General features: G+C 50.8%; 2 protein-coding genes across 11 annotated transcripts in view; one reads left to right on the top strand and one right to left on the bottom strand.

The window, feature by feature from the left end:
• The first annotated feature begins 355 nt into the window (after nucleotides 1-355).
• Nucleotides 356-2,738, top strand: TMEM216 (transmembrane protein 216). Of its 2 annotated transcripts, none has more exons than XM_043971475.1 (5): nucleotides 356-879; nucleotides 1,055-1,156; nucleotides 1,373-1,465; nucleotides 1,968-2,169; nucleotides 2,305-2,738. In XM_043971475.1, the coding sequence occupies exons 1-5, from the start codon at nucleotides 867-869 to the stop codon at nucleotides 2,318-2,320; spliced, it is 426 nt and encodes a 141-aa protein (XP_043827410.1). In that variant the 5' UTR covers nucleotides 356-866; the 3' UTR covers nucleotides 2,321-2,738. The 2 variants fall into 2 exon arrangements, with proteins under 2 accessions (XP_043827410.1, XP_043827411.1); XM_043971476.1 differs by having other exon boundaries at nucleotides 360-893.
• The window catches only part of CPSF7 (cleavage and polyadenylation specific factor 7), a 25,427-nt gene continuing 3,615 nt past the window's right edge, over nucleotides 2,066-23,877 (bottom strand). For 3 of the 9 annotated variants that reach the window (XM_043971459.1, XM_043971457.1, XM_043971458.1), the window contains exons 3-10: nucleotides 19,678-19,896; nucleotides 18,790-18,893; nucleotides 18,173-18,345; nucleotides 15,018-15,432; nucleotides 14,430-14,593; nucleotides 12,971-13,139; nucleotides 12,426-12,593; nucleotides 6,097-8,009 (exon numbers count right to left, since the gene is read on the bottom strand). In XM_043971459.1, coding sequence (XP_043827394.1) covers nucleotides 12,431-12,593; nucleotides 12,971-13,139; nucleotides 14,430-14,593; nucleotides 15,018-15,432; nucleotides 18,173-18,345; nucleotides 18,790-18,893; nucleotides 19,678-19,896 — 1,407 coding nt within the window. In that variant the 3' untranslated portion in view covers nucleotides 6,097-8,009; nucleotides 12,426-12,430. Of the gene's footprint in view, nucleotides 2,204-6,096; nucleotides 8,010-12,425; nucleotides 12,594-12,970; nucleotides 13,140-13,164; nucleotides 13,782-14,429; nucleotides 14,594-15,017; nucleotides 15,433-18,172; nucleotides 18,346-18,789; nucleotides 18,894-19,677; nucleotides 19,897-23,877 lie in introns of those variants that run through there. The other 6 variants (XM_043971460.1, XM_043971463.1, XM_043971462.1 and 3 more) reach the window with 6 other exon arrangements.

The following is a 23,877-nucleotide window of genomic DNA, read 5'->3' as shown; positions in this document are numbered from 1 at the left end:
TGTGAGCCAATTTGTTCCCGCATCCCAAATCCACCAGACTACAGACTTCGGGGCTTCCTGAGGTGAACCCCCTGGTCGTCAGACTCGGGCGCCTGAGTCTGGGTGACATTAACGCATCTTTGTCTCTGTTGGAGACATTGTTTCAATTTCTCCCACCCATGAAGCGTTAGGCGGTCAGCCTGGGGCTCCGGGACCGCGGGGGGCCCGGGAGGGGACCTGGACGAGGCCCAGCATTGCTGAGGTGGATGACCGGCTCGTGGGAGGACAAGGAGCCAAGCCAGCTCGCACTGCCCGTTTTGTGTGCGCTTAGACGGAAACGTCTTCTCTCCCCAGGGCCCCCTCCCGATGCCACCCGCCGGCGACCCAGGGCGCACAGTCTGGGGGGCGGGGGTGAGAAGGGCTCAGGCCGCCGGGCTCCACCCCAGAGGCCAGAGGCCAGAGGCCCCGGGTACGGAGCCCACTCCGAGACGGGGGGTGGGGGTGGGCACGACCCTGCGCACGAGGAGGGGCTGGGGAGAGACGCCCCGGGACGGGCGCGCGGACGTTCCCCAGCCGAGGGTCTCCGGCCTCGCCGCGCTCAGCCTGTGTCCTCACGTGCAAAAGCGGGGGTGGGGGGGCGCGGAGAAGAGCTGACGTCTGGGGAGGGGCTGCGGAGGGCCCCCCCCCTCCGAGCCGCCATCTGACTACGGTGGCCGGCGGGGGTGTCGCGAGGGCACCCGGGGAGGCCGCCCCGGCCCGCCTCCGCCTCCCCGCCCTCTCCGCGGCGGAGGCCCCGCCCTCCCCGTCCCTCACTTCCGGCGGGCGCCCAGCCGGTCTCCAGGAGCCTCGGGTGCCGCGGCAGCAGTTTCCATGGGGACTGATTGGCGATGGCGCCGCGAGGTGAGCTGCCCGAGGTGTGTGAGTCTCCGCGTTCGGGGACCCCCGCCCGGGCCTCGGTTCCCCCTGGGTCTAAGGCCGTGAGCGCGGGCGGGACGGGGCGGGCGGGGCGCAGATGGCGAGGGCGGCGGGCGGGGCGCGGCCCGGCCGCCCACCGCCCTCGGGCCTCCCCCCGCAGGCCGTCGGCTGTCGTCCATCTCCCTGGAGATCCTGCTCTTTCTCAATGGCTGGTACAGCGCCACCTACTTCCTGCTGGAGCTTTTCGTGTTCATGTACAAAGGTGAGCGCGAGCCGCGAAGGAGAGACCCCCGCCCCGCCCCCCAAGCCCCGCCCCGCCCCCGCCCTGGCGCGGAGTTCCGTCCCTGCCCCCCATCCCAGGCCCGGGGGTGCGGTGTCACTGTCCCCCCTCTCCCCGGGATGGGGACAGCAGTAGGGTCCCCCCCGAGCTGGTCGAGGCCCCTCCCTCTTTCTCTCACACCCTTTGGTTCGACGGCAGGTCTCCTGTTGCCCTACCCAAGGGCCAACCTAGTCCTTGACCTGTTCATGCTCTTTCTGTACCTGGGCATTGAGATCATCCGCCTCTTTTTCGGTGAGTGGCTTCTCGTGAGCGGAGTGGGGCAGAACCCAGAACCGCCCCTGACATCCCCGGGAGGGCGATGGGGCAGGAGGGGCCTGCCTGCGGGCCTGCGAGCCTGCGGGCCTGGGGGCAGTGGTCCTCCTCCTCTCCCTGCTCTGCTCTACCTGGTGACCCCCCATCTCCCGATGCCCATCTCCCGATGCCCACCCCTCCCCCCCGCAGTGGCCCGCAAAGCTGGGGGCTCCCTTCCAAATGGTGTCATGTGCATGTGGGCATCAGGTACAGGCTTTGCTGCCGGGATGGCCCCACTGCTCCCATTGGGGAGGAGAGAAGAGCTGACCCCCCCTGACTCTTCTGGGGGCAATGACTGCCCCAAGGTCAGGTTTCCCCTCCCCACAAGCATGGATGACATGGGAATGCTCTCCCAAACTTGGACTTCCTCCCCCTTTGCAGCCCCCGCCCATGGCCCCTTTTCCTCAGACCCCGGGGGCCCCTCCCATCCTTGTCTGGACAGGTACAAAAGGGAACCTCTGCCAAAGGATGATGCCCCTAGGGATCAGCTTGGCCTTGACCTTTCCATCAGCCATGATGGCCGTATATTACCTCACGATGCAGACCTACGTTCTTCGCCTTGAAGTTGTGATGAGCACCATCCTCCTCCTCTTCTGCATCTTGGAGCTGTTGCTCGAGGTGATCACGCTCACCACCTTCAACAGGTACTGCTCCCCAGCCCCGTGGAGCCTCCCTCTCCTGTGCAGGGCAAAGAGGGAGGCTGTGGGGTGGGAGGGCTTGGAGGCTGGCTTGCCAGGGGTGGGATGGGGGAGTCATCTGCTGCTCTTTGCTGACTGCAGCATGGATACCTATTGAAGTTCGAGAGGCCTTCCAACGCTGGCAACGCCCCAGAGGAACCCGCTCTTGGCAGGCCTGGCCCTTTGACTCCGTCTTGGCAGTATCTGCTCAACCAGTCTAGAGATCGCGTTGTGCATCTTCTTCAGGACCACAAAGGGCACACAGCCCACCCCCAGGCCCTCACTCAGCTTTGCAGCGTCACAACCAGAACACGGGGTTTGGATCGTCTAGGCCTCCTGGACTCCCGGCTTGAGTTAGGCCCCGTGTGGCGAGCAGACGTGTGTGCTCGTCTGTCCCCCCCCCCCCCCCAGCACCGTGGACCTGCACTTCATTTCACAAGGGCATTTTTCTTCTCCTAAACCGAAACCTCCTCCCATCCATTCCTTGAAGTGGGTGAGCTTCAGAAAGTACCAGGCACCAACGCTGAGCAGCTTGAGGTGTTATTTTCTTACATTATGTGTTAGAACAAACACTATTTTACAATAAATATTTATTTTCTATTGTGGGGGCTACAGCCTTATCTTTGGCCTTTGGGCATGTGGCTCTTGCTTCACACCCCTCCAGACCCTCTGTTGGGTCTTTCTGGCACAAACAGTGGAGCAGCAGGCCTTGGTGAGAGTTGCTGATTGTCTTCCTCACCACTGCCTTCTGTGGCCTGGGTCAGTAACTCAGTCACCAAGAACAGAGTGCCTTCCAAAGCCCTCAGGTCTCTAGGTTTGCTGCTTCATTAGATTGTGTGGTGAGGCTGCAGGCTCTTCAGGTAGACAGACTAGAATAATTATCTGGACAGCTGGGGGGGGGGGGGAAGAGGTGGGGAGCAATTCCCAAAGCTTTTGGTGACGATCCCTTGGTCTGTCCCCCAATTACTGTTCTCCCGATGCAGGCAGTCACGTCTACCTTCCATTCCAGAGATGATCAGCCAGCCCCCTCTTTACAGAATCCAGGCTGAGACTTGGCATATCGTGTCCTTCCTATGCCTCAGTGGCGTCTCCCAGGGGCTCTCCCAGCTCTAAATTGCCCATAACCTCCCAATCGGTTACACGTCACTTTCTAGTAGCCTGTTGGATCAGTGAAGATGACCTCAGATCCACACATCTCCCCTGAAGTGATTGTGGACCCTTAGGGGCCCTGCCGGTACTTGAAGGTGTGCCTTTCTTGCTCTTTTCTCCACTGTAGCTTTGGCACTTGGTGCCAGCTTTTGAAATTCCAATCACATCTGGGAAAAACCAGTGGACAGGCCTTCCCACTAATGGCTCAAGTGAATGTTGTTAAGGCTCATCGTATTTGCACATTGCCACTGCGATCTAGGTAAAAAAGGCCAAGACTGACAGACAAACCAAGCTGACCAAGATGTCCCTGAATCCCAAGTCTTAAGAAGATATCCTGACCATGCTTTGAGGCCTGAAGGGGCCTAATCACTAGTCTCTAGCTGCAATGACCCACATCTGTCCTGTGGCCTCCCTAATTCACTGCAGGGATTCTCAGATGAAGCTGATTCACTCCTTCATTTGGCTCCATTGTAAACTAGTATGGCAGTGATGGAAGGAGCAGCAAAGGGCCTTTGGAGATCACTTTACAGATAAGCAGAGGCCCCAAGAGAGGAAGTGATTTGCACACTGGCAAAGGGCAGCACTGAGATCTGTCCTCCGTTCTTGTGACTACATCCTGCACTTTCCATTCTGTCACACCAGGATGGGGGAAGGGCAAGGGCAGGGGCAGAATGCTTAATTTGGATTAAGACACAACTTGGGTTCCCTGTCTGCTACCCAAGTGACCTTAAACAAGTCCCTTGCTTTTCTCATCTATAAAATGACAGGGCTGGACTAAATGATCACTCAAGTCCCTTCCACATCTAAAATCTGATGATTCCTATCTTCTTTTTGTTTGTTTGTTTTTGTGGGGCAATGAGGGTTAAATGACTTGCCCAGGGTCACGCGGCTAGTAAGTGTCAAGTGTCTGAGGCCAGATTTGAACTCAGGTCCTCCGGAATCCAGGGCTGGTGCTCTATCCACTGTACCACCTAGCCGCCCCCGATTCCTATCATTTCTGTTTAGTTTGAACTGTTGTAGGGGAGGTTTCATGAAGGCAGGTTCTGTTCACACGAGGTGGTTTCGGGATGTTTATACTTTTTTCAGTCCCTCAGCAATTCACACATTCCAGTTCAGGTCTACATGACCAGGTAGATATAAGACTGGGAATTAGGATCCGCCGTAGGACACAAAGCACCAGGCCTGAAGTCAGGAAGATGATTCAAACCCAGCCTCAGACGCTTACTAGTTGTGTGACCCTGGGCATGGCACGTAACCCTGTCTGCCTTGGTTTTCTCATCTGTAAAATGAACTGGGAAACGAAATGCCAAACCATTCCAGTATCGTTGCCAAGAAAGTTGCAAATAGGATCACAGAGGGTCAGACATGACTGAAACAACCCCACAATCCTCACAAAAGTTCCTGCAAAGACAGCCTTTGGCACTCCTAGTTTTTCCCTTAAATTTTCTAATTTCTCCAGAGGATAACTGTTGATTGCCTAGCCTCCTCTTCCTTTGGTTTTTGTTTTTTCCATTCTAGCAAGTTAATTACAGCCATGTAATGACTTGCATTTTCTTAATTGTTTCTTCCTTATGTTTGCTTTTCCTTGCCTACTTGGCGAGATTTGGCTTTCCGTTCAAGGATCTTTTTGCGATCTTTGTCGAATTTTAGCCTTGTGATAAACCACCTTGCTGGGATGAATGCCCACATGGGCAGTTGTGCCATTAGCCTTCTCCCGCTGCACATGCTCAATGTAGACTACATACTTCTTTCTGTAAATTTGGACTACCATGCCAATCTGCTGTCCTTTTTAGTATCTTCCAACTACCTGGACTTCATCATCTTTTCGAATGGGCATGGAGCCAACATTGTACTTCTCTCTCAGCTCCTTTGAAAGACATTAATTTTCCTGTTATGTGGGAAAGGGCATTGAAATGCCTCTTGCGGTTCTTGCTCTGGTCAGACATCACAGAAGGATTGAACTGGGGCAGCTACATGGTGCAGTGGATAAAGCACCAACCCTGGATTCAGAAGGACCTGAATTCAAAACCTGCCTCAGATACTTGACACTTACTAGCAGTGTGACCCTGAGCAAGTCACTTAACCCTCATTACCCAGCCAAAAAACAAAATGAACTTCATTTTGACCTCAGAAGAGATCTTCCTGTTTAAAAAAAAAAAAACCGAAACCTCTCTGTTTTCTTAATTTCATCCCCTCAATCCCAAATGTTCTGGTTACCTGCCCCCCCCCCCCAATCCAGAAGGAAAATACCAGGGGAGTCATTCCGGCTACCATGTCTATATCATATACATACCTCTGTCTGTACTGGCTCTATCACGGGGAAAAATGCTTGTGAGGCTTCTGCACTGTTTTCCTGCTAGCTCAAGGAAGGCCCCAGAGAATGAACTGCTTCCCCTGGGCCTGGCTAAAAGCAAAAACACCTGCTTGAGCCCAGCCCACCTATTAAAAGTCAAACCCAAGGGCCAGCTAGATGGTGCAGTGGATGGAGCACCGGCCCTGGAGTCAGAAGTACTTGAGTTCAAATCCGGCCTCAGACACTTAACACTTACTAGCTGTGTGACCCTGGGCAAGTCACTTAACCCCAATTCCCTCACTAAAACAAAAAACAACAAAAAAATAAAAGTCAAACCCAAAGCTTGAGACCCAAAACATCTCTCCAATGCAGGGTCCACAAAACAGCTCACACCCCATTTATTATTTCAAATATTTTGTTACAAAAGAAAAAAAGAAGCATACAATGCAGTATAAAAGATTGACAGCGTCATCAAGTTTATTACACAATTTCCAACCTATCAGAAAGAGACAAACAAATCGAATCACCGACAACAGGGGGACGGGGCCTTGGCCTTTTTTTTCCCTCAGGTATTTTTCTTTTGCTATCTGGAAATAAAACTAAAAATTGTGTCATTAAGTAAAAAAAAGAAAACACAAACTCTCCGGGCAAACGGATTTCTGGTATTTTACGTTTTCTTCCTCAAACAGTCACCTCATTTGGTTTTCTCTACATTTTAAAAAGACACCCGGAGCTGCTCTCTGGGAGAAGCACGTCACTTAACACTCGCCGGCTGGGGATGCCCGGCTCCTTAGAGGAAGTGGGGGTGGGGGTGGGGGGACGAGGGGAGAAAGCCACCACCCCTTCCCTCTGTCCCAAGGGAATGTGCCTCTGACCCTGGGAAAAATTCACTCTGTGCCTGACCGAAGTCTGTTAGGCCATGGGCTCTCCCTTCCCCTCTGCCTTAGAAGGATCTCCTGAGACCCAAGTCTTGTGTTGTTCTCGTACTAAATGCTGGATGCCCTGTGGGTGATGTGAAGGTAACCCTGTCCCGTGGAATAGCCAGCAGCGTGGAGAACCCTGTTCACCACAGTTTGAATTCTATGGGAGCAGCAGATTCGTTGCCCTGCCTCTGGAGGAGTCGGGCCATCGGAATGGTGTCCATGGAGCTCAGAATACAGCAGATGCGAGCTAGGCTCTAGTTCTCTCTTGGACCTTCCTGGAGGGAGGCCAGTCTGCCAGGAGCCAAAGGCAGGCAAGACATCTAGGGCAGAGTTTCAAATGTCTAGAACCAGGCTATGCCAGTTAGCAACCTCATGTAAGGTGCGTGCTCACAACTTTTGGAAGGAAGTTTTGAGAAGTGCTCAGTGACTAGGTTTCCCCTCTCTCCCCCTGCTTCTTGTAGCCTCTCACTGGGTTCACCGCTGCCAAGGTGGGGATAGGTTGCAGTGCCTTCCTCTAAAACAAGGAAACAAGCCCTCTTGGGGTAAGGGCTCACGGGGAAGAGTGCCTATCAGAGCTTGTTAATTCACGAGCAGCAAGCAAGCAAAGCAGGGAGAGGACACTAGGCAGAGAGAGAAAGCCACCTTACGGGGATGGTCTCTGCTCAGCAGGGCTGCTAAGTACACTGAGACACCTGACAGGTCCCTTGCTTCTCAAGGGACAAGTGGGACCAAGGAAACTGGGGGCGATGAAGGCCTCAAGCCTTCTTTGGGAGGTTGGGAGGATAACCGTCAATGAGAGAGGAAGGCAGAGTGAGTTAGGGCAGAAGCAGCCTGGCACCAGAAAATTTGACTTCCTGTAGTTCTTCCCAGAAGGGCTGAGAGGGATCTAGGGCTGGAGGCGTGCACCAGTCTGGGGTGGGGAGGAGAGTGAGGTGGACACGTGGGGCCCCTTGAGTCTAGTGCTAGTGCACGGGGGCCTGGGCATCTCTGGGAACCACTCCCCTCCACGAGGAGGATCCGGTCTCTTTCGGTGGGTCTTTGGGAGGCTTTGCCACCTGCCTCAAGCTGCTCCCAGAGAATAGGAACCTCACAAGTTTCCAAGAAAAAGCAAGCACCGTTCTTTTAGAGTCCGAGCCGTGGTGAATCATGGGCCCATATACATTCTACATTCTTTCCTTTCTGTTCTCTTACCCCTCCCAAGCCCACCAAGTCTTTCAGCCCTTTCCCTAGGCAAGCAAGGGTCATGCCGGGGCCTGGGTAGGGCTAGGGAGGGCTGCCAAGCTCTCTTCGGTCTGGTGGGGCATAGGGTGTTCCCTGGGTGTCTGGAGGGAATTGGGGGCTTGGGGGAGGGGGAAGGGGTGGAGCGGCCTCCGTCCTTTAGTCCTGATCGAGGTGAGGAGATGCAAGTCCATTAAAAAAAACATTTACTTCCAACCAGACTCCTGCAATGAGAACAGCAGAAGGGGGAGGGAGAGAAAATACAAGTTAGAGATTTATATTTGATTATCTGGGGATTATCTGGACGAGGTCAAAGGATGCTGTGGAAAGTGGGGGAAACCATAATTACAGATGACTGAAAGAGAAAAAGAAAGGGAAAAAGGCCTGACTGGGCTATTCTGAAGAAAGAAACAATGAGAAGAACCCAGAAGTTACCTAATTAAGATCAACTGTCATAGAAACCTTAAAGGGCTCACAGACAGCAAGGTCAAGCGGTTGGCACAGGAAGAGAGAAGAAGAGGCTAACTGGCTACAGGCTGTGTCTTTGAGAAGAAAAAGGGAGCCCGGCCCACCACTCTGGATTACTCTCCTCAGCCAGGCTGGGAGCACCAGAAAACCTCTTTAGCAGGCTCTAGAGCTTACCTCGGAGGACAGAAAACAGGGGCATAGATGCAGCAAGACAGGCTTAGAAGTGAAGTCCAAGCGCTCTGTGGGCACCTAAAAGGAGCCTGCTCACAGAAGAAGGGTGCCACCAGCTTGGGAGGCTGGGTTCTAGATGTAGATCCAACACAAAGTGTTCTTAGTTAGAAGAAACAGCACCAACGCATTTCCAAATTGGACTGGAAAACAAGGGCCAAGGGCTGATTGGGATTCCAAAAATCTCCCCTGGGACAACAGCACTGGGTCACAGCCCAAAAGGTAGTGTGGAATGGACACAAGCAGCAAGAGAATGAAAACTCTCTTTGGAAGTCAGAGCACCAACGAGCACCACAAGTTAAGTGGCGGGCTGGGCAGCAATGGTTCCACGGGGAAGGAGGCTGCCTGAGGAAGCAGGGGTGGCAGCTGCGTCCTGTTCAAACTCAGAGGCTGAGTTCTGGCCAGTGCTTTGAGACTGCAGGTCAAGAATTCAATATAGGCTCCAAGTCCCCCCAAAGTTAAAGTGATGAGCTAGGTTTCAAAAGAGGGCCAAGAAACACTGAAGTCAGCACAGAGAGGCGGGAGGGATGTCAGCCATCCATCCAGTCTCCTCTGCTCCTGAAGAGGAGCCCCACTAAAGCTCCTGCACACTACAACCTGCGGTTAGTCGGCCGGTCTCTTCCTGAACACCTCTTGAGGCCTCGGAAGGCTGCCCATCCCACCTATGTGCAGCCTGCACTGTGAGTTTTTCTGACAGCAGGCCTAGGGAACCCAGAGTGAATCCCAGGGACCTTCACCAGGTCTTTTTGGTTGTTTCTCCTCTGTGAAATGTGCGCGTGGACTAGATGACCTCTAAGGGTCCCATGTTATTTAAGGAAGGGTCCACATGAGAGACAGAAAATGCTACTGAATCCTCCCCAAACATCTACTGTCCATGATTCTAATTTTTACTTTCAACTTTGGCACTCTCACTATTCAAAGTCTCTAAAGTAGCAAAGCGTCCCCAAAATGCAGGTAGAAGAGCAGAGAGGTGCTCAACAGTTAGGTGAGGTCATCGTGAAGCAAGGCAAAGAGTCCAAATGTCCTCAGCCCTGGCTATTCAGACTGGATTAATAGTGTGAAAGAAATTGTTTTTCCTGAGACAAAAGGGTGAGAATGGGAATGAGAATGGTATTTCAAGGAGTATGAAGATTATTCTTGCACATCCCTGAATAATGCACCAACTGGCTACATATTAGAACCCAGTCCTACCCACAGACAAGCCTTAGATCATCCTCGAGGGACCAAAATACAACACCACACACTGTACAAACTGCTACCTGTGGCATATCCCTGGCAAACTGGAAATGGAGTATGCTGGTTTAAAAGAAAATGAGATGGAGCCTCATTTTAAACCAACCTTTGACTCCCTTGGAGGAAGTTTTCAGTGGAGGTTGGAAAGGCCAAAGATTCTCAGGAGAGGAATTCTTTATGTGGGGCCCCAAAGTGGAAATGGGTAACACAAGAGGGAGAGAAGAACAAGATCTTCTCCTACTGCCAGGAAGAGGTGACATCTTCCATGGAGGGGGCTCTGTCCTCATATTAGAACAGAGTGCTTGGTGGGGAGGCAGGACCTGGTCCAACCTTCTCTGGGAAAGGGGCAGGGCATGCAGCTGTCACACCGCCTTGGTCACTATGAGTAGCCACTGTGAATTAAGAGCCCCTGCACCAGAGTTTGATAGATATTTAAAAGCGACACATTACATAGTTTTTGACTCTGCTCATTCTGAGTAGGAGGGAGAACAATTTGCTCCACCAGGGTCACTGAGCTGAGCCAAAGAAGGGACCATAAGAACAGCAAATGGAAGATATGGCTCCTGAATTTTACCCCAACTGCCTCTGAAAGGACGAGCCCTGTTAATGAAGAGGGCCCAGGGCGACAGAAAAACTGCCTAGATATTTATGACAAATTTAATGAAAAGCACTTAATGATTCAACATTCCAACCCCAGTGAATGAGAATTCTCCTCATAGGCTAAAGACCAAAAGAGGCCACAGTGTTCATTTCCATTTCCTGCATGGCACAATAAGCAAATTACCTTTTTAAAAGCATTTGATGGCAATCATTCTTGGCCAAGGCCAAGGGGCTTTTACAAGTGCCCCACACAGACTAGATCCTTCATATATTTATTGAATGAGTTGCTATAATAGTTTTTCCTACCCAATTTACTAGATCTTCAATTGGCCCCTTGATCAAGAAGCAATGCTGCATAAGGCACCTGGGTTCAAATCCCAGTATTAGCTGTATGATCTCAGGCAAGTCACTTCCTGGCTGGCCTAGTGATCACCAAGGGAATCCTACAAATGTACAACAGACCCTCATCACGGTAAGAGTCGACGTCTTAGAGACAGGAGCCGAAGGCAGCGCCCAGAGGCAGCCAGCTCCAAAGGGCAAGCTGCCGGCAGTGCACAGAGGAGACAGAGCAAGGGAATGCCCACGGCTCATGACAAAGGAGGCAAAGCAAACTGGTGCTGGTGCTTCATGTGTTTTCTTGTTCTGCACAGCGCAGGGCACAACACCAAAGAAAGAGAAGCCGCACTTCCTTCTGGGGAAGGGACAGGCCGGGTGTAAATTAGAGAGGCGTGTCTGGTTTACAAGGTATCCAAGTAAAAGGGTCACGAGTTGACTCCTCAGTTTGTCCTGGAGATCTGACCTAGGCAAGGACTGGTCCTCAAATCCCTTTACCAAAACTCCCCAGTGGCCAAGTCCAGAAAGGTCTCAGGGGCCATTGGAAAAAACCAAACAGCAGCTTTCCCCCGGATCAGAGCCATCTATCACCGCTGGTCTGTATGGAGATGAGTCAGCTCAGAAATGCTTCAGTATGTCTACACTTTCCTAATGCCAAACACCGAAGAACAACACTGATAATGTTCCTAGGACAGTGGTGAGGTGATAAGCTGAGGGTAGAGGGGGAGGAGAACCCCTGGAGACTGCTAAGTGCTACTTCTGACTTTCCATTACCTACAGCCAAGAACACCTCTTGTCATTAAGCAGAGTAAGGACAGTTTTTAAAGTCTACTACACACCTATTAGTTTATCCAGAACCAGGGGCTGTACATAGCCTGAGGTAGTTATCTAACTTCATCCTTCCTTAAGCCAACCAACCGACCAACCAATCTCTCTCTCTCTCTCTCATACCCTTCCCTCTCTCCTCTGGTGACCACTCTATTCCTTTTACCTCCAACTTTGCCTTCCCAGCAGCTCTGATCTTACTCCAAGTCAGAAAATGGCCAGACAGGAAGAGCAAACACCTAAATATCACGACCTACATGATACATTTAACAGGGCTGCAATGCACCGTTTAGTAAATACTTGAGTCTCTAACCAGAGAGCTGGAGATTCGGAAGCATGCGTGCCCCACCCCCACCCCATGCCCCCAGTTCATGCTTTGTTTAAAGCAGAGAACAAACACAGCCCATCCCAGATAAATGGGGATTCAAAGGAAGCAGCCAGGAATCTTCTATTTGGGCAAGTGTTCCTCTTAACTGACCTAAATCCTTTTGGCTACCATCTTGAAGGCCCTATCCTCTCTCAATCCATACTCGAAGTGGAAAGGGGGTGGTCGTCATTTCCTATGAAATACCGCCCCCCCCATTTCCCTTCTCTAAGCAGAGTAATCCCCAATTGTCACCTTTTCATACACAGGCTGTTTTCAAAACCATTCATCTGGCATGCTACAGATCAACATGCAGGAGTAAGACCCATTGCACAGGGTGGGATGAGGGGACTTAGGTTTGCTTCTTTGTTCTTCCTTCCTGCTCCCTAACTCAGAGTGTTAGGGGTGAGAGAGAGGACAGTCGCAAGAGGAAGAAACTCAGCTCCGTCCCTGGGTCATGTCTACAGAACTTCCTACCACCTTGAGGCCCAGCCCAAGAGCAGGCTCATCAAAGCTGGGCAGATGTCACTTTGGGTTTTCACCATCAGAGGCCCCAAAAGAAATGGAGCCAGAGTGGAGCCAGTCTCACCTTTCTCAGTGGTGCCGGTCCCTTTCTCTGTCCCGGTGTCTCTCATGCTCCCGATTCCTTTCTTGAAAATAATCCTCGTGCCTATCCTCATTATGGAGCAGATCCCGGTGCCTCCGGCTGCTCTCACGGGACCGGCTAGGTGATCGCTCACGGGACCGGTGTCTTTTCCTGTTGGAAAAGATTCTTCCTTCAGGGTTCTCCAGAGGAGCTCAATGGTATTCTCTCTTCAAGGTGCTCAAGAACAGGGTTTTTTTTTTTGGCGTTGTTGTTTGTGTGAGCACTCGACTAAACTGTCTTATGCTACGGTCTCCATTTATGTCAGAATACAAAGCCTACACCAACTACAATTTATTTTCCTTAATGGATTGGTATCCCCTAGCTAGCCTAGGATGATTATTAATAAACAACTTCTGACTTCCTCCTAGGGAGGTCAGGGCCTACAGCCACGACTTCACCAGGCACTCTGTTCAGGCTGCCTGTCCCCCCATACCAATCCTTAAGAGGCCACTGGGGCTGGTAGACCAGCAGACTGACCGGGAACTCACCTGGAAGAGCTCCCGCTGGCACCCACGCTGTAGGACTTGGCTTCGATGCCGTGAAGACAGTCCTTAAGGGAGGAGATGAGCACACGGCAACGTTCGTCGTTGGCGACCCGCGATTGTTTGATGACAGCAATGGCTGTGAGGAGCGTCTCAATAGCGTCACTATAATCCCCTGATGCGGGATGGGTAGGAAAGGCCAAGAATGAGTAGGAGAGCAACGGAAGCAAACTGGACCAAGAGGGAGAAGACGGAAGACAAGCCAAACCAGAGGCGCCCGTGAGTGCCCATCCACAGCTCCCACCAGGCCCGGGCTAGCATGGGACTTGTGCTCAGGCAGTTAGGGACGGGGCCACAACCCAAGCCCTTTGGGACAGAAGGCAAGGTAAAGAAGGAAAGAGTCCGAGGACAGAGTTCACTGAGAACAACAAGGTCTCGAGGATATTCTGAGGGAACAGAAATGAGGACTTGAAGGTTGTTGCGCAAGAGAGAAAAGGAAAGACCAGAGACGGGGAGATACAACAGTGATAAAGAAATGCAGCAGGAGATCAAGGAAAATTGGATAAAGATTTAATCACATGTGAAAGAAGATTCTTTAGGAAAAAATCCAGGAGAGGAAAATGTAGGCCTAGTCCTCTCCTGCCTCTAACCCACATTAGCTGGTGGGAAAGCAATCCAATCGATAGCCCTAGAGAGCACTTTAGGCTTCATGGCCCAAGATGAGGAAAAGACCATCCTTGGAAGGATGATGCTAATGTTTCCAGCCCAACGTTCTTCTTGGCATCCCAGGTTGTCAATTTTGCCCAAAGCCCTAGACCTAGCACAGAATAAGAAAGGCACATCAACACACGAGCACTGGTTTAATAAATGTCGACCTGTGGGGGGCACCTACCTGCCCCGAGCCCCTCTGTGAGGCAGCAAGCAGTGAGACTAGAAATCAAGGCCAGGCCTCTCCCCACTCTGGCAGGCTAACTGGTATCAGCTGAGATGGCCCGGGTTTTGTGGCATCAGCCACCTTTACCTAAGTCCTGTGACTCTGAGACTACGACTGCGCAGCTGAAGCCAGGCCAGTCAGAAATCATTCCCTCCCAATCCTAAGGGCCAACATAGGAATGTCAAGTCTCAGCTATTCCATCTCTGCCCACGTGGGCTGGGCCCTTGTTTCCAAGGCAGAGTCGTCCTTCTACAGCCCAGAGTAGAAATGAAACGCGGCAGGTCACGTTCTGTCCCAGGTGCAAAGCTGGACTGGCCGTACAAGAGTATGTTTGGGAATGACTTCCAGCCCACAAAAACTGAGAATCACCTTCCTCAAATACTATGGAAACAGGACATAAACCTGAAAGCAAACTGTCTTTTCCTCTCAAAAGCTCTGCAGAGGGAGACACCTGACACCAAGCAGAGCAACCCCAGCCCGGAGAGGAGGATGAGGGAAGGGAGATGGGATGGGAGCAAAGGCAAAAGTTACCTGCACTGGCCCCAGAGACAGCTTTGGAAATGGCACTGCTGGAGATAGCTCTGTTCCGATTCATGATCTCCTCGAACTCGGTTTCGCACACCGTCGGGGGCGGGGGGCCCAGTTCTCGGCTGCACGGAGACAACACCATCCCTGACCGCCCGTGGCACTTAGATCTGTACCGTACAGCAGGGCACTTTATTGGGTATGATGTTGCATCGACCTCTCCTCTCTCACGTGTCACTTCCTCAAACACACCACACCCTCCTGGAGGACAGGCTGGCACTGGAGCCTGCTTCCAAACCCCCCAGAGCACCCAGCTCGCAGGCATTCAGCACTCATGGAACTACATCTCATCAAGCCCAGCAGGGTGGACACTGAGGACGGGGCCTAGGCCGAGCAGACAAGAACAGCCCCGACTGAAGGGCGATACAGAAGCAAGGCGGCAGGGCACAAGTGCTGGGGACGGAGCTCTTTTCCAGCAGAGATGCGGGAGGGAAAGGCCTCCTGTCCAGCAGAGGCAGAGAGGATACTTGACAAGCTGACAGACTCCCCTTATACCCAGCCCAATTTTCTAGAAGGAAACAGGGCGGTCCTTACCTGCCATGGTGGTTATAGGGTGCAGAGGCCTTGATGTAAGCATCTGGAGGAGGCCCCACTGCAGCATTTGGTGGGGGGAAGAAGGCGGGGTTGAGGTGCAGGGCAGGTGGGATGGCCCCCGGGGGAGGCACAGCCAGGTGGGGAGGCAGTCGGGGAGGTGGGGGCATGAGATGCTGGTAATGGATACCAGGAGGTGGAGGTGGGACCCCAAAGCCCGAGGAGAGAGGGGGTGGGGGTGGGATGGGTGGTGGGGGCAGACCCATCAGGGGAAGAGCTGAGGGAGGGCGGCTGAAGTAGGGCAGCACACTGGGGGGCTTGTCCACGCGGGGGGGTGGGGGCACAAGGTTCTCAGTGGGGGTGGCCCGTCCATCAGCAGAATCACTAGAATCTCGGGAGTGGGCGCGTGGCGGTACCCCTACAAAGCAAAACAGAGCCAGCGTTACTGCCCCAGGCACCAGACCAACCCACCTCACTGTCTCAATCTAGCAAATATCAGGACTGACCTGGCCCTCCCTCATGAGCTGCCCACAATGTTGGGGAGCAGGATGAATTCCTGGCAAGGCGCCTTCAAGGCACAATTCAATGGAGCCACAGGCTCAGGGAGCCATGTCCATCACTGCCGCTACGGGCACACCCTGAGTACACACTTCAAAGTTGCTCATTTGTCCTGAGACTTCCCTAGATCCTACAAAGGCAGCATCACAACTCCTCCAAGAAGAGAAGGGACCAAGCAAAAGGGCGAAGGTGAGATCTGCTCAGGGTCACTCATGAGACTGAGCTGACACAAGAACTCAGACCAAGCCCACACCCTTTCTCTCATCTTGACAGACACCTACAAATGTGTCTATTTGCTACAGCACAGTCGGAGAGGGACCGAGCCCACCTATGGACAAGAAACTAGCACCTGGGGTTAGGAGGGGTTGGAACCCCGAGGGAATAAAGAGGGAAGATGTGAAGAGGTAAGAGTTGGAGACAGGCTGGAAGAAGATGCTGTCATGAGACCCTCTGCCCAGGGTTGGTGCTAGCACCACCCCAAGCACCTACATACAGAACATACCCTGGAACTGATGGGCCCTTCAGGCCAATTTCATGCCCCCAGGACTTCAGAGAGGGAAGTGGACCGCTGGAGGCTCAGAGCACACCTATCTGCTGCTTTGCCCAGAGGTACTAAAAACAACACCGTTTCCTTGGCTGGGAAGCGCTGCTCTCAAAATACTGCATTCAAAAGCACTCTCCGGCCCTGACCCAGATAGAGATTTCAATATAAGAGCAGGGCTAGACATCTGGGGGAAGTATACTAGGGAGGGGCAACAGGTGTCACTAGCAGTAGTCCTCACAGAAAAGCGAGGTATCTTCTAGGTAACCAACCTGGACGCCTAGCCAGTGGAGTGTTCAAAGTACCCCACACCACACCATTTTCCACTGACTTAGTGGTCACTAGACCTGCAAGCATCTGGCCTGGTCACACTGCAAACACATCTCAATAACCTGTTTCTTCCCAGGTCTCTCAATAGCTTTCAAGCCTGAAGAAAAACAACCAACTTTTCCTTCCTGAGGATCGACCACCTTCCTAGCGACACTTTTCTGACCTGGGAGGTTTTCATTTTATGCCTAAGCTTTCCATAGGCCCCAAGAGTAGCCATATTATGCAGCATCTACGCCTCTGGCCGTGCTTAAAAGAACCAGAGTCCAAACTGGAAGATGCGATGGACAGAGAACGCTGCTTCATCACTCCATCGTCTCTGTCAAAGTAGAATGTCCCCCAAGAGGGAACATCAGAGAAGAGTAACAAGCCTGCTCCCTGCTGCAAAGGGAGGGATCTGAGACGGACAAATCAGGAAAGGCTCTTGAACCAAAGGGACTCGGAAGGGTTAAGTGGCCAAGGAAGAGGAGTGTGACCACAACCCAGAACACGAGGAGATGAGATCCTAGGAATTGAAACCCTGAAGTCTAATCAGAGAAGAGCTATTTCTACAGAAGAGTTAGAAGGCCATCCTTGTACCTGGGGACTGAGACTTGGCAAGTAAGGCCTGAAACAGCAGTAGAAAGCGCCTGGTGACCCTCAGACACCTCCCCACTGCACTTAAGTAAGGTTAAGATTAGCTGGTTGTTTCAGGCTGGGCCTCGAAGGGCAGATGTACCATGGTGGGGTCACCACAGTCCAGGGTCTGGGCCTCAGCTCTTGCGGGTTCAGAAACTCGATTGTATCAGTTCACCCAGGGGTGCATGGACCCTGGGGGATTGATTCACACTAACCAAACTCACAAGAGACTGAATCATACACCAGAATGCCAATTTATTAATTTACAATGAGAAATATAACTGCCAAGCAGACCGGAATACTTGTGTCAGCTGGTCAGCGCATTCTCTTCCCAGTAGGAGAGCCTATTTGGGAAACCAAATTAAGATCAGAAGGTTTCTTGGTGAGTACAGAAGCAGATGAACTTAAGGGATCTGGGCATCAAGCTCTAGAAGCTGACACCCCTTTTCCACTACTGATCTAGCCCTGCCAAGCAGACCAGGATGCTCAGGTTAGCTGTCAGGGCTCCCTCTCCCTGGACAAGGCTGGAGAGTCTCCAAGTCTCCACGCAGACCACCCTTCTGCTTGTACTTGTCGATACAACAGCACCGGCTTTACTTTCCACACACTCTTTGGACACAAGACAACTCCCAAGATTACAGCTCGCTCGATAGAAATGACATTCTGGGTGGCTGCTCCCAAAGACAAATGGGAAAGCCTAGTCCTCTGCTAACTGAGCTGTCTCCACGTTACAACGTAGGATGGGTCACAGCCAGTGATGTCCACGATACGTTAATTCTCAGACCTGGGGATTTTCTGAGCAGGAGAGCGCCTCCTTAAAGGCAATCTAGTCCAACCCCCTCAATTTTACAGATGAGAAAACTGAGGTCCAAATAAATCAAGTGATTTTTTCCAAGAGCCTGAAGCTTTTTTGGGGGCAAGAATTAGGACTAGAACCCAGCTCTGCCAACCTCCAGTCCCATGCTGATGTGGTGTCTGATCTCACACAGCCCTCTACAGCCCCCAAAGATGACACCCGCCCCCACCCGACCTCCCCGACGATGCAGGCTAATCCCACACCGTGCTCTAAAGACCCTCCCTTCCCTCCCGCCCCATACAGACCATCTCCACGTACCCCCTCTTGGGACTCGGACGCACTCACGTTTCCGAGCCTGCGCCTCAAACTGGGACAGGTTCTGCCGGGTGGCCAGCCTCACATCCACCTTCTCCCCATTAAGAATCTTGCCTGGCAGGAGCTCCAACAGTTTGTGGACAGAGTTCTCAGAGGCCACCACCACCTCGGCATACCTTGGGGAAGGGCATGGGAAAAGAAAGGAAGCAAGAGGTAACAACCACTTGAATAAATGGGGAGACAGAAAACTCTTCAGATTCAGTACCAAATTGCCAAGCTGTTAAAGGATCAGAGAAGGGCTCTGGCCTGCACTCTTCCCATCTCCATAATACTAAGAGAAGTTCCCTTTGCTACCCAGAAAACACCGTGCTCAAACTTCAAACCAACCTAGCTAGATCACCACCTCCTAAGTCCATGCTGTGGGTACAAGCAGAGCTGATAGGCCAGAAGAGTGTGTGCTCGGGTGAGGGTACAGATGTGGGTGCATGTGCACATTCGTGGCAGGGGTGGGGAGCCGGGCAGGACTCAAACAACAGCTACATCTGCCTAATGATCCCAAATGACAAAGGTTCTCATTGGAGTAGGCACCTTGAAGAGAAATCCCTCTGCTTGGCTCTTACCCTTTGGACTGGCCATTGGCTCGATTCTCTGCAAACTTTAGCTCCACAACATCATAGACCCCCACAGAACGGATGATTTGGATCAGCTGTTGGTCTGTTGTCCACTGGGACCAGTAAAGTAGAAAAGAGAAGTCAAAGGCTAGAGATCTCCTCTAGAGGTTTCCTTAAAGTCCCTCTCCCTGAAACCACCACTTCAATCACCACCATGGCCCCAAACCAGTTATGTTTCAGTCAAAGCAAGCGTCCCGGAAACCCTCGCTCATCCCCTCCTCCTCTCCCCCCTCTAGTGGCGAAGGACACGGCAGGCCGATTCACTGCTGGCCTCCTGAGTGCCTGGTTAGCCAACACTCATGAGTGCAAAGGGTGGTTACTGCAAGACTTTGAAATTCCTCTTCTGCACAGCAAGAACGTACCACAGCCAGGAGCTTTTCCCTGAAAACCGCTCCCGTGGCCATGCCACCCCCACCAGCCCAGACCAATAACAGAAAGGACTTTTGCAGAACAAGAGTCACCACCTACCCAGAGCGTACTAGAGCTACGAGGGCCTTTGATCCCCGTCACCCACCATTATCACAGGACCATCTAATGACCACCAAGAGTTCAAGGTGTTCACTGAAAGCTCGTCCCAGAGATGACCCTGCTAGACATAAAGCCCCAGGGTCAGGGGCGGCAAGGATGACAGAAATAGCCGCACCCACTCAAGTATTGCTTTCTCCAGCACCATTCAAGTCCTGAGGCTGATCAACCTGACCCCACTCTCAGGACCTGAGATCATCTGAGAGGAGACTCTGAAGATGGCATCCCCTCCGTGACCAACCTCAAAGCAGCTCTAGGAGGCGCTAGTCTGTCCCATGGCCACCCTGCTCGCTGCTGGCTATCCAGGCTCACCCAGGAGAAGCTGCCCACGTAGACTGCGGCTCGCTTATTGCGCAGTCCACTGTAGGTGTAGAGGATGGCCGGCGACTTGCTGTTGGGCTTGGGAGACTGCTCCTGCCGGATGGGAGGCGGTGGCTCGGCACTGCTGCTTCGGTCATCAGATGGCTGTGAGCTGGCGGCCAGTACATCATCGTACAGGTCGATCTGATCGGCATTGCTGAACTCTGGGTCCTAGGGGAGGTAGGCAACCAGAAACCATTGCTCATCAAGGACTGCTCCACGCCAAGCAGGCGCTTCATTCAGCCGCTCAAAAATAAGCACCTTCTATGTACAAAGTGCTGGGGACCCAGATGAGATACAACCCCAGACCTGAAGGAACCTATGCTCTTGAGACCTTTGCTGAGCTGACCTGTGACCCTGCCCCAGCTCAGGAAGGGAGCACTTCCCCTCGGGTCTGCTTCTCTTGCTTCATTTCATTCACCTTCTAAACAGAGAGTAACTCACAGAGGGCAAGCTCTATGAAGGACTGTTTAGGATAAATTATAAAACCGACTTTCCCAGGTGAGACAGACACCTCCTATTCCAGGGCATTTAGGTGAGAAGAATTGTACCCAATTCCAATGATATAATTTAATTAAACTGAACTTGTAGTTTTGTTTTTGTGAGGCAGTTGGGGTTAAGTGACTTGCCCAGGGTCACACAGCTAGTAAGCGCCAAGTGTCTGAGGCCAGATTTGAACTCAGGTCCTCCTGACTCCAGGGCCGGTGCTCTATCCACTGCGCCACCTAGCTGCCCCCTGAACTTGTATTTTAAAAAATCTATTCATGCACAGCTAGAACAGTCTCGATAGAGAGGACAATAACAAGTCTAACATTTACTTGGTAAACAGATACGAACTCTATTAAGGCAAGGCAAGGAAATGAAAATACCACTCGCGCAAGTCCAATTGGAGGCAGGTCTTTCTAAAGACAAAGTGTCAATGAAGAGTCCTAAAACCCATGTTTGCAACACGCTAAAACGTTTCTCCTACTATATCATGAAGTTCTCAAAATTAAATGAAGAAAATTTCAAACTAATTATTTCAGGTATCAAACACGAGATAGACCTTTGATGGGGATGGATGGGGTAATCTCCTTAGCATGGTACAATAACATGGTAAAGTAATTAGGAATCACTGGCTTAAATCAGGCCAATCAATGAGAAAGTACATTTCAAATAAATTCCAGACTGCTTTAAAGCTCACAACAAAATGCCCTCTTCTCTCCAACCATCACCAGCTATCAGTTCATTAGAAGAAAACAAACACCATCAAAAGGTGGTGGCAGTGGCAGCAGCATCACTGAAGAGGCGCTGCCCTCCCAAGCTCCCCCTTCTTGCCTATTCAGACCTGCGGCATTTCACAGAGACACAGGAAGCATGGTGGTGAGGCACTTTGGAGGAGAACACACACAACTGGAGCAGAAACAGTTATGAGAAGGTCAGATGTGAGGAAATATAGAAGACCCGACCTGCCCTGTGGCACAGCTCAATCTAGAAAATAGCCAACAAAGCACAGCGGGGTCTTCCTGAAGCGGGGCTGGCACCACTGCTCTACTGGAGAGAGACCAATTCTTGGCATTTCACCTTCAGGGCCAGAGACAAGAAGCTCTTACAAAATCACGAGGACATGGCGATGAAACGCAGACATCACATGCTGTGGAGGTGGGTGCTAGGGTGTGATGAGTGAGGTGCCTCAGTTATGTTTTTCGTCAAATGCTAACCAATTCTACTGGCCAGCTCCATTTAGACAGGCAGAGCTGGTAGTGGCTCCTAACACTTTTTTGATGAAAGATGGAGAGCAGCAACACTGTGGGGGTAGGGAAAGCATCCTCTTGGCAATACCATGATCCAAGACAATTCTAAAAGACTCATCATGATGGAAAATGCTCTCCACATCCAGAGAAAGAACTATGGAGTCTGAAGGCAAATGGACCCATACTATTTTTATTTTTGGGCAACTTTCCCTTTTGTTCTGTTTCTTCTTTCACATGACTACTCTGGGAATATGTTTACATGATTGCACATATATAACCTACATCACGTTGCTTGCTGTCTTGGGGGGAGAGAAAAAAATATGGAACTCAATATTTTATAAAAAACGAATGCTCAAAATTACTTTATAAGTAATTGGGGAAAAATACTATTTAAAAAAAGGAAAGCATGCTCACTCACACACTATGGAGGAGATATTAATTGGCTCAACCATTATGAAAAGTGATTTGAAATTAAGCCAAAAGTGACTAAAATATACAATAAACTCTGACCCAGAGATCTCAATGCTATGCGTATACCCTAAGGAGGTCCTATAAACATCACGTATATAAACCTATAAACACTTAAACATTCACAAAAAACAAAACTGGAAACAAGTAGCTACCCATCAGTTGGAGAATGACAGAACAAACTGTGGTACACGACTTATGTAATATTACTATGCTTTAAAAACTTGGAATATGAAGAATTCTGAGCAAGGGAAAACTTCTATGAACTGATGCATAACAATGTAAACAAAATCAGGAAAACAATATACACTGTGATATCAACAGTGTAATTGAGGGGGAAGGAGAAACCTGACCAAACTTGGCCCTTTCTTACAGAATTTGGGCATGGGGTGGGAGATAGCTGATCGTGTGATCGTGATCAGCAAGCTCAGAAGCCAAAGCATCAGGATTTGAATCCAGATCCCCAGACTCTAAAGTCACAGCTCTCCTTACTCGCTGTACCACCATGCTACCTTCTTGATATATTGATTCATTTGATGAATTGACTTTTCTTTTTTATTCTGTTACAAGGAATGACTTTTGTGGGAGGGGAGAAGGGGAGAATCTGAAGGTAAAAGTGATGTACAACTATGAGATATCAGTAATTAAAAAACAAACCCAGAGATGAGACCATCAAATCTCAGGAAGGGCCAAATGGGCAGATTACAAGCAAATTCAAATGTCGCTTTCTCTGTTATTTTTATTTCTCTTACTTTTCATCAGAGGCTTGTTTTGACTTTCAAAGACCTCTCTGGTTTTTCAGTTTTCTGGATTATATAATAGGACACTTGCTTCTGGGCTAAAAGGCATTCTGTAGTGTTTTGTTTCCTGCACTACAGAAATGCAGTTCAAAATGCTCTTCCAGGTATATAGTCCAATTAACTAGAATCAGAACAAGGCAAATACAAATAAGAGAATACAAAGTAAAAATCAAAAGAATCTCCAGTTGGGATTACGGAACAAGATCATCCATGAGGCAAAAATAAGAATAAGCTATCTCAGGTGGTCAAGATGGGAAATGGAGATCTTACACCAAAGACAGCTAAGTGTAAGAAGAAACAAGGGAGGAGGACATGGGGAAAATGACAACATGAATGGAAACGTGGTTATGTTTGCCTGGGGCCAAATTAGCTATTCTCTTTGTTATTTATTTAGTTCTGCATAAAGCATCTCAGAAGCCTGATTTCACAAACCTTCAGAACATCCCTAGGCGCAAAAACAAAACAAGAATTGATGCTTTGTCTAACATGATAAAAAGGTGACTTGACCACATGGTTGTGGGTAGGAATACTTTAACATCAATCAATCAACAAACCTTTATTAATTGCCTACTATGTGCCAGGCACAATGCTGGGGGGGTGGGGTGGGGGGTGGCGGTGTGCGGTACCAATACAAAAACTGCTTCTCACCCAATGCTCTCATTCTTGGTTGATTCTGACCCTGCATAAATTAAGCAGTGCCTGGTACCTAGCAGGCACTTAATAAATGCATCCCCCACACCCCCAGGAAACCCCCCCCTTCAAAAAAAGGAATTTAAAATGTGAAGTAAAATGAAGCCAGAGGATGAAGTTCTCTCCACATGGGAGGACTAAGCAGCAACACCTATGATCCAGAAACCTGTCAGGTGACAGTGAATGTAATAGAGCAACAGCTACCACAGGGAGTTAGAAACAAGCAGTCTTTATAAGGAAACTGTGTGTTGATAAATAATCAAATAAACACCAGCTCCAACCCATACTCCTGTAGCTGTAGCCAAGGAGCAAAGAACAAACCCCACAAGATGCTTTTATTCCTGATTTACTTAAGGAACTTAAAAGGAATAGCAAAGTGCATCCCACCAGCAGCTCACACCATGCTTGCCGGTGACAGAGCTGAATGGGTGCAACCAGACGACAAGACCAAGCTTAGAATG

The sequence above is a fragment of the Dromiciops gliroides genome, chromosome 6, assembly GCF_019393635.1.
Source record: "Dromiciops gliroides isolate mDroGli1 chromosome 6, mDroGli1.pri, whole genome shotgun sequence".
Classification (NCBI taxonomy): Eukaryota; Metazoa; Chordata; class Mammalia; order Microbiotheria; family Microbiotheriidae; genus Dromiciops; species Dromiciops gliroides.
Note: the sequence above shows the minus strand (reverse complement) of the source record. Positions and strands in the feature narration are given on the sequence as shown.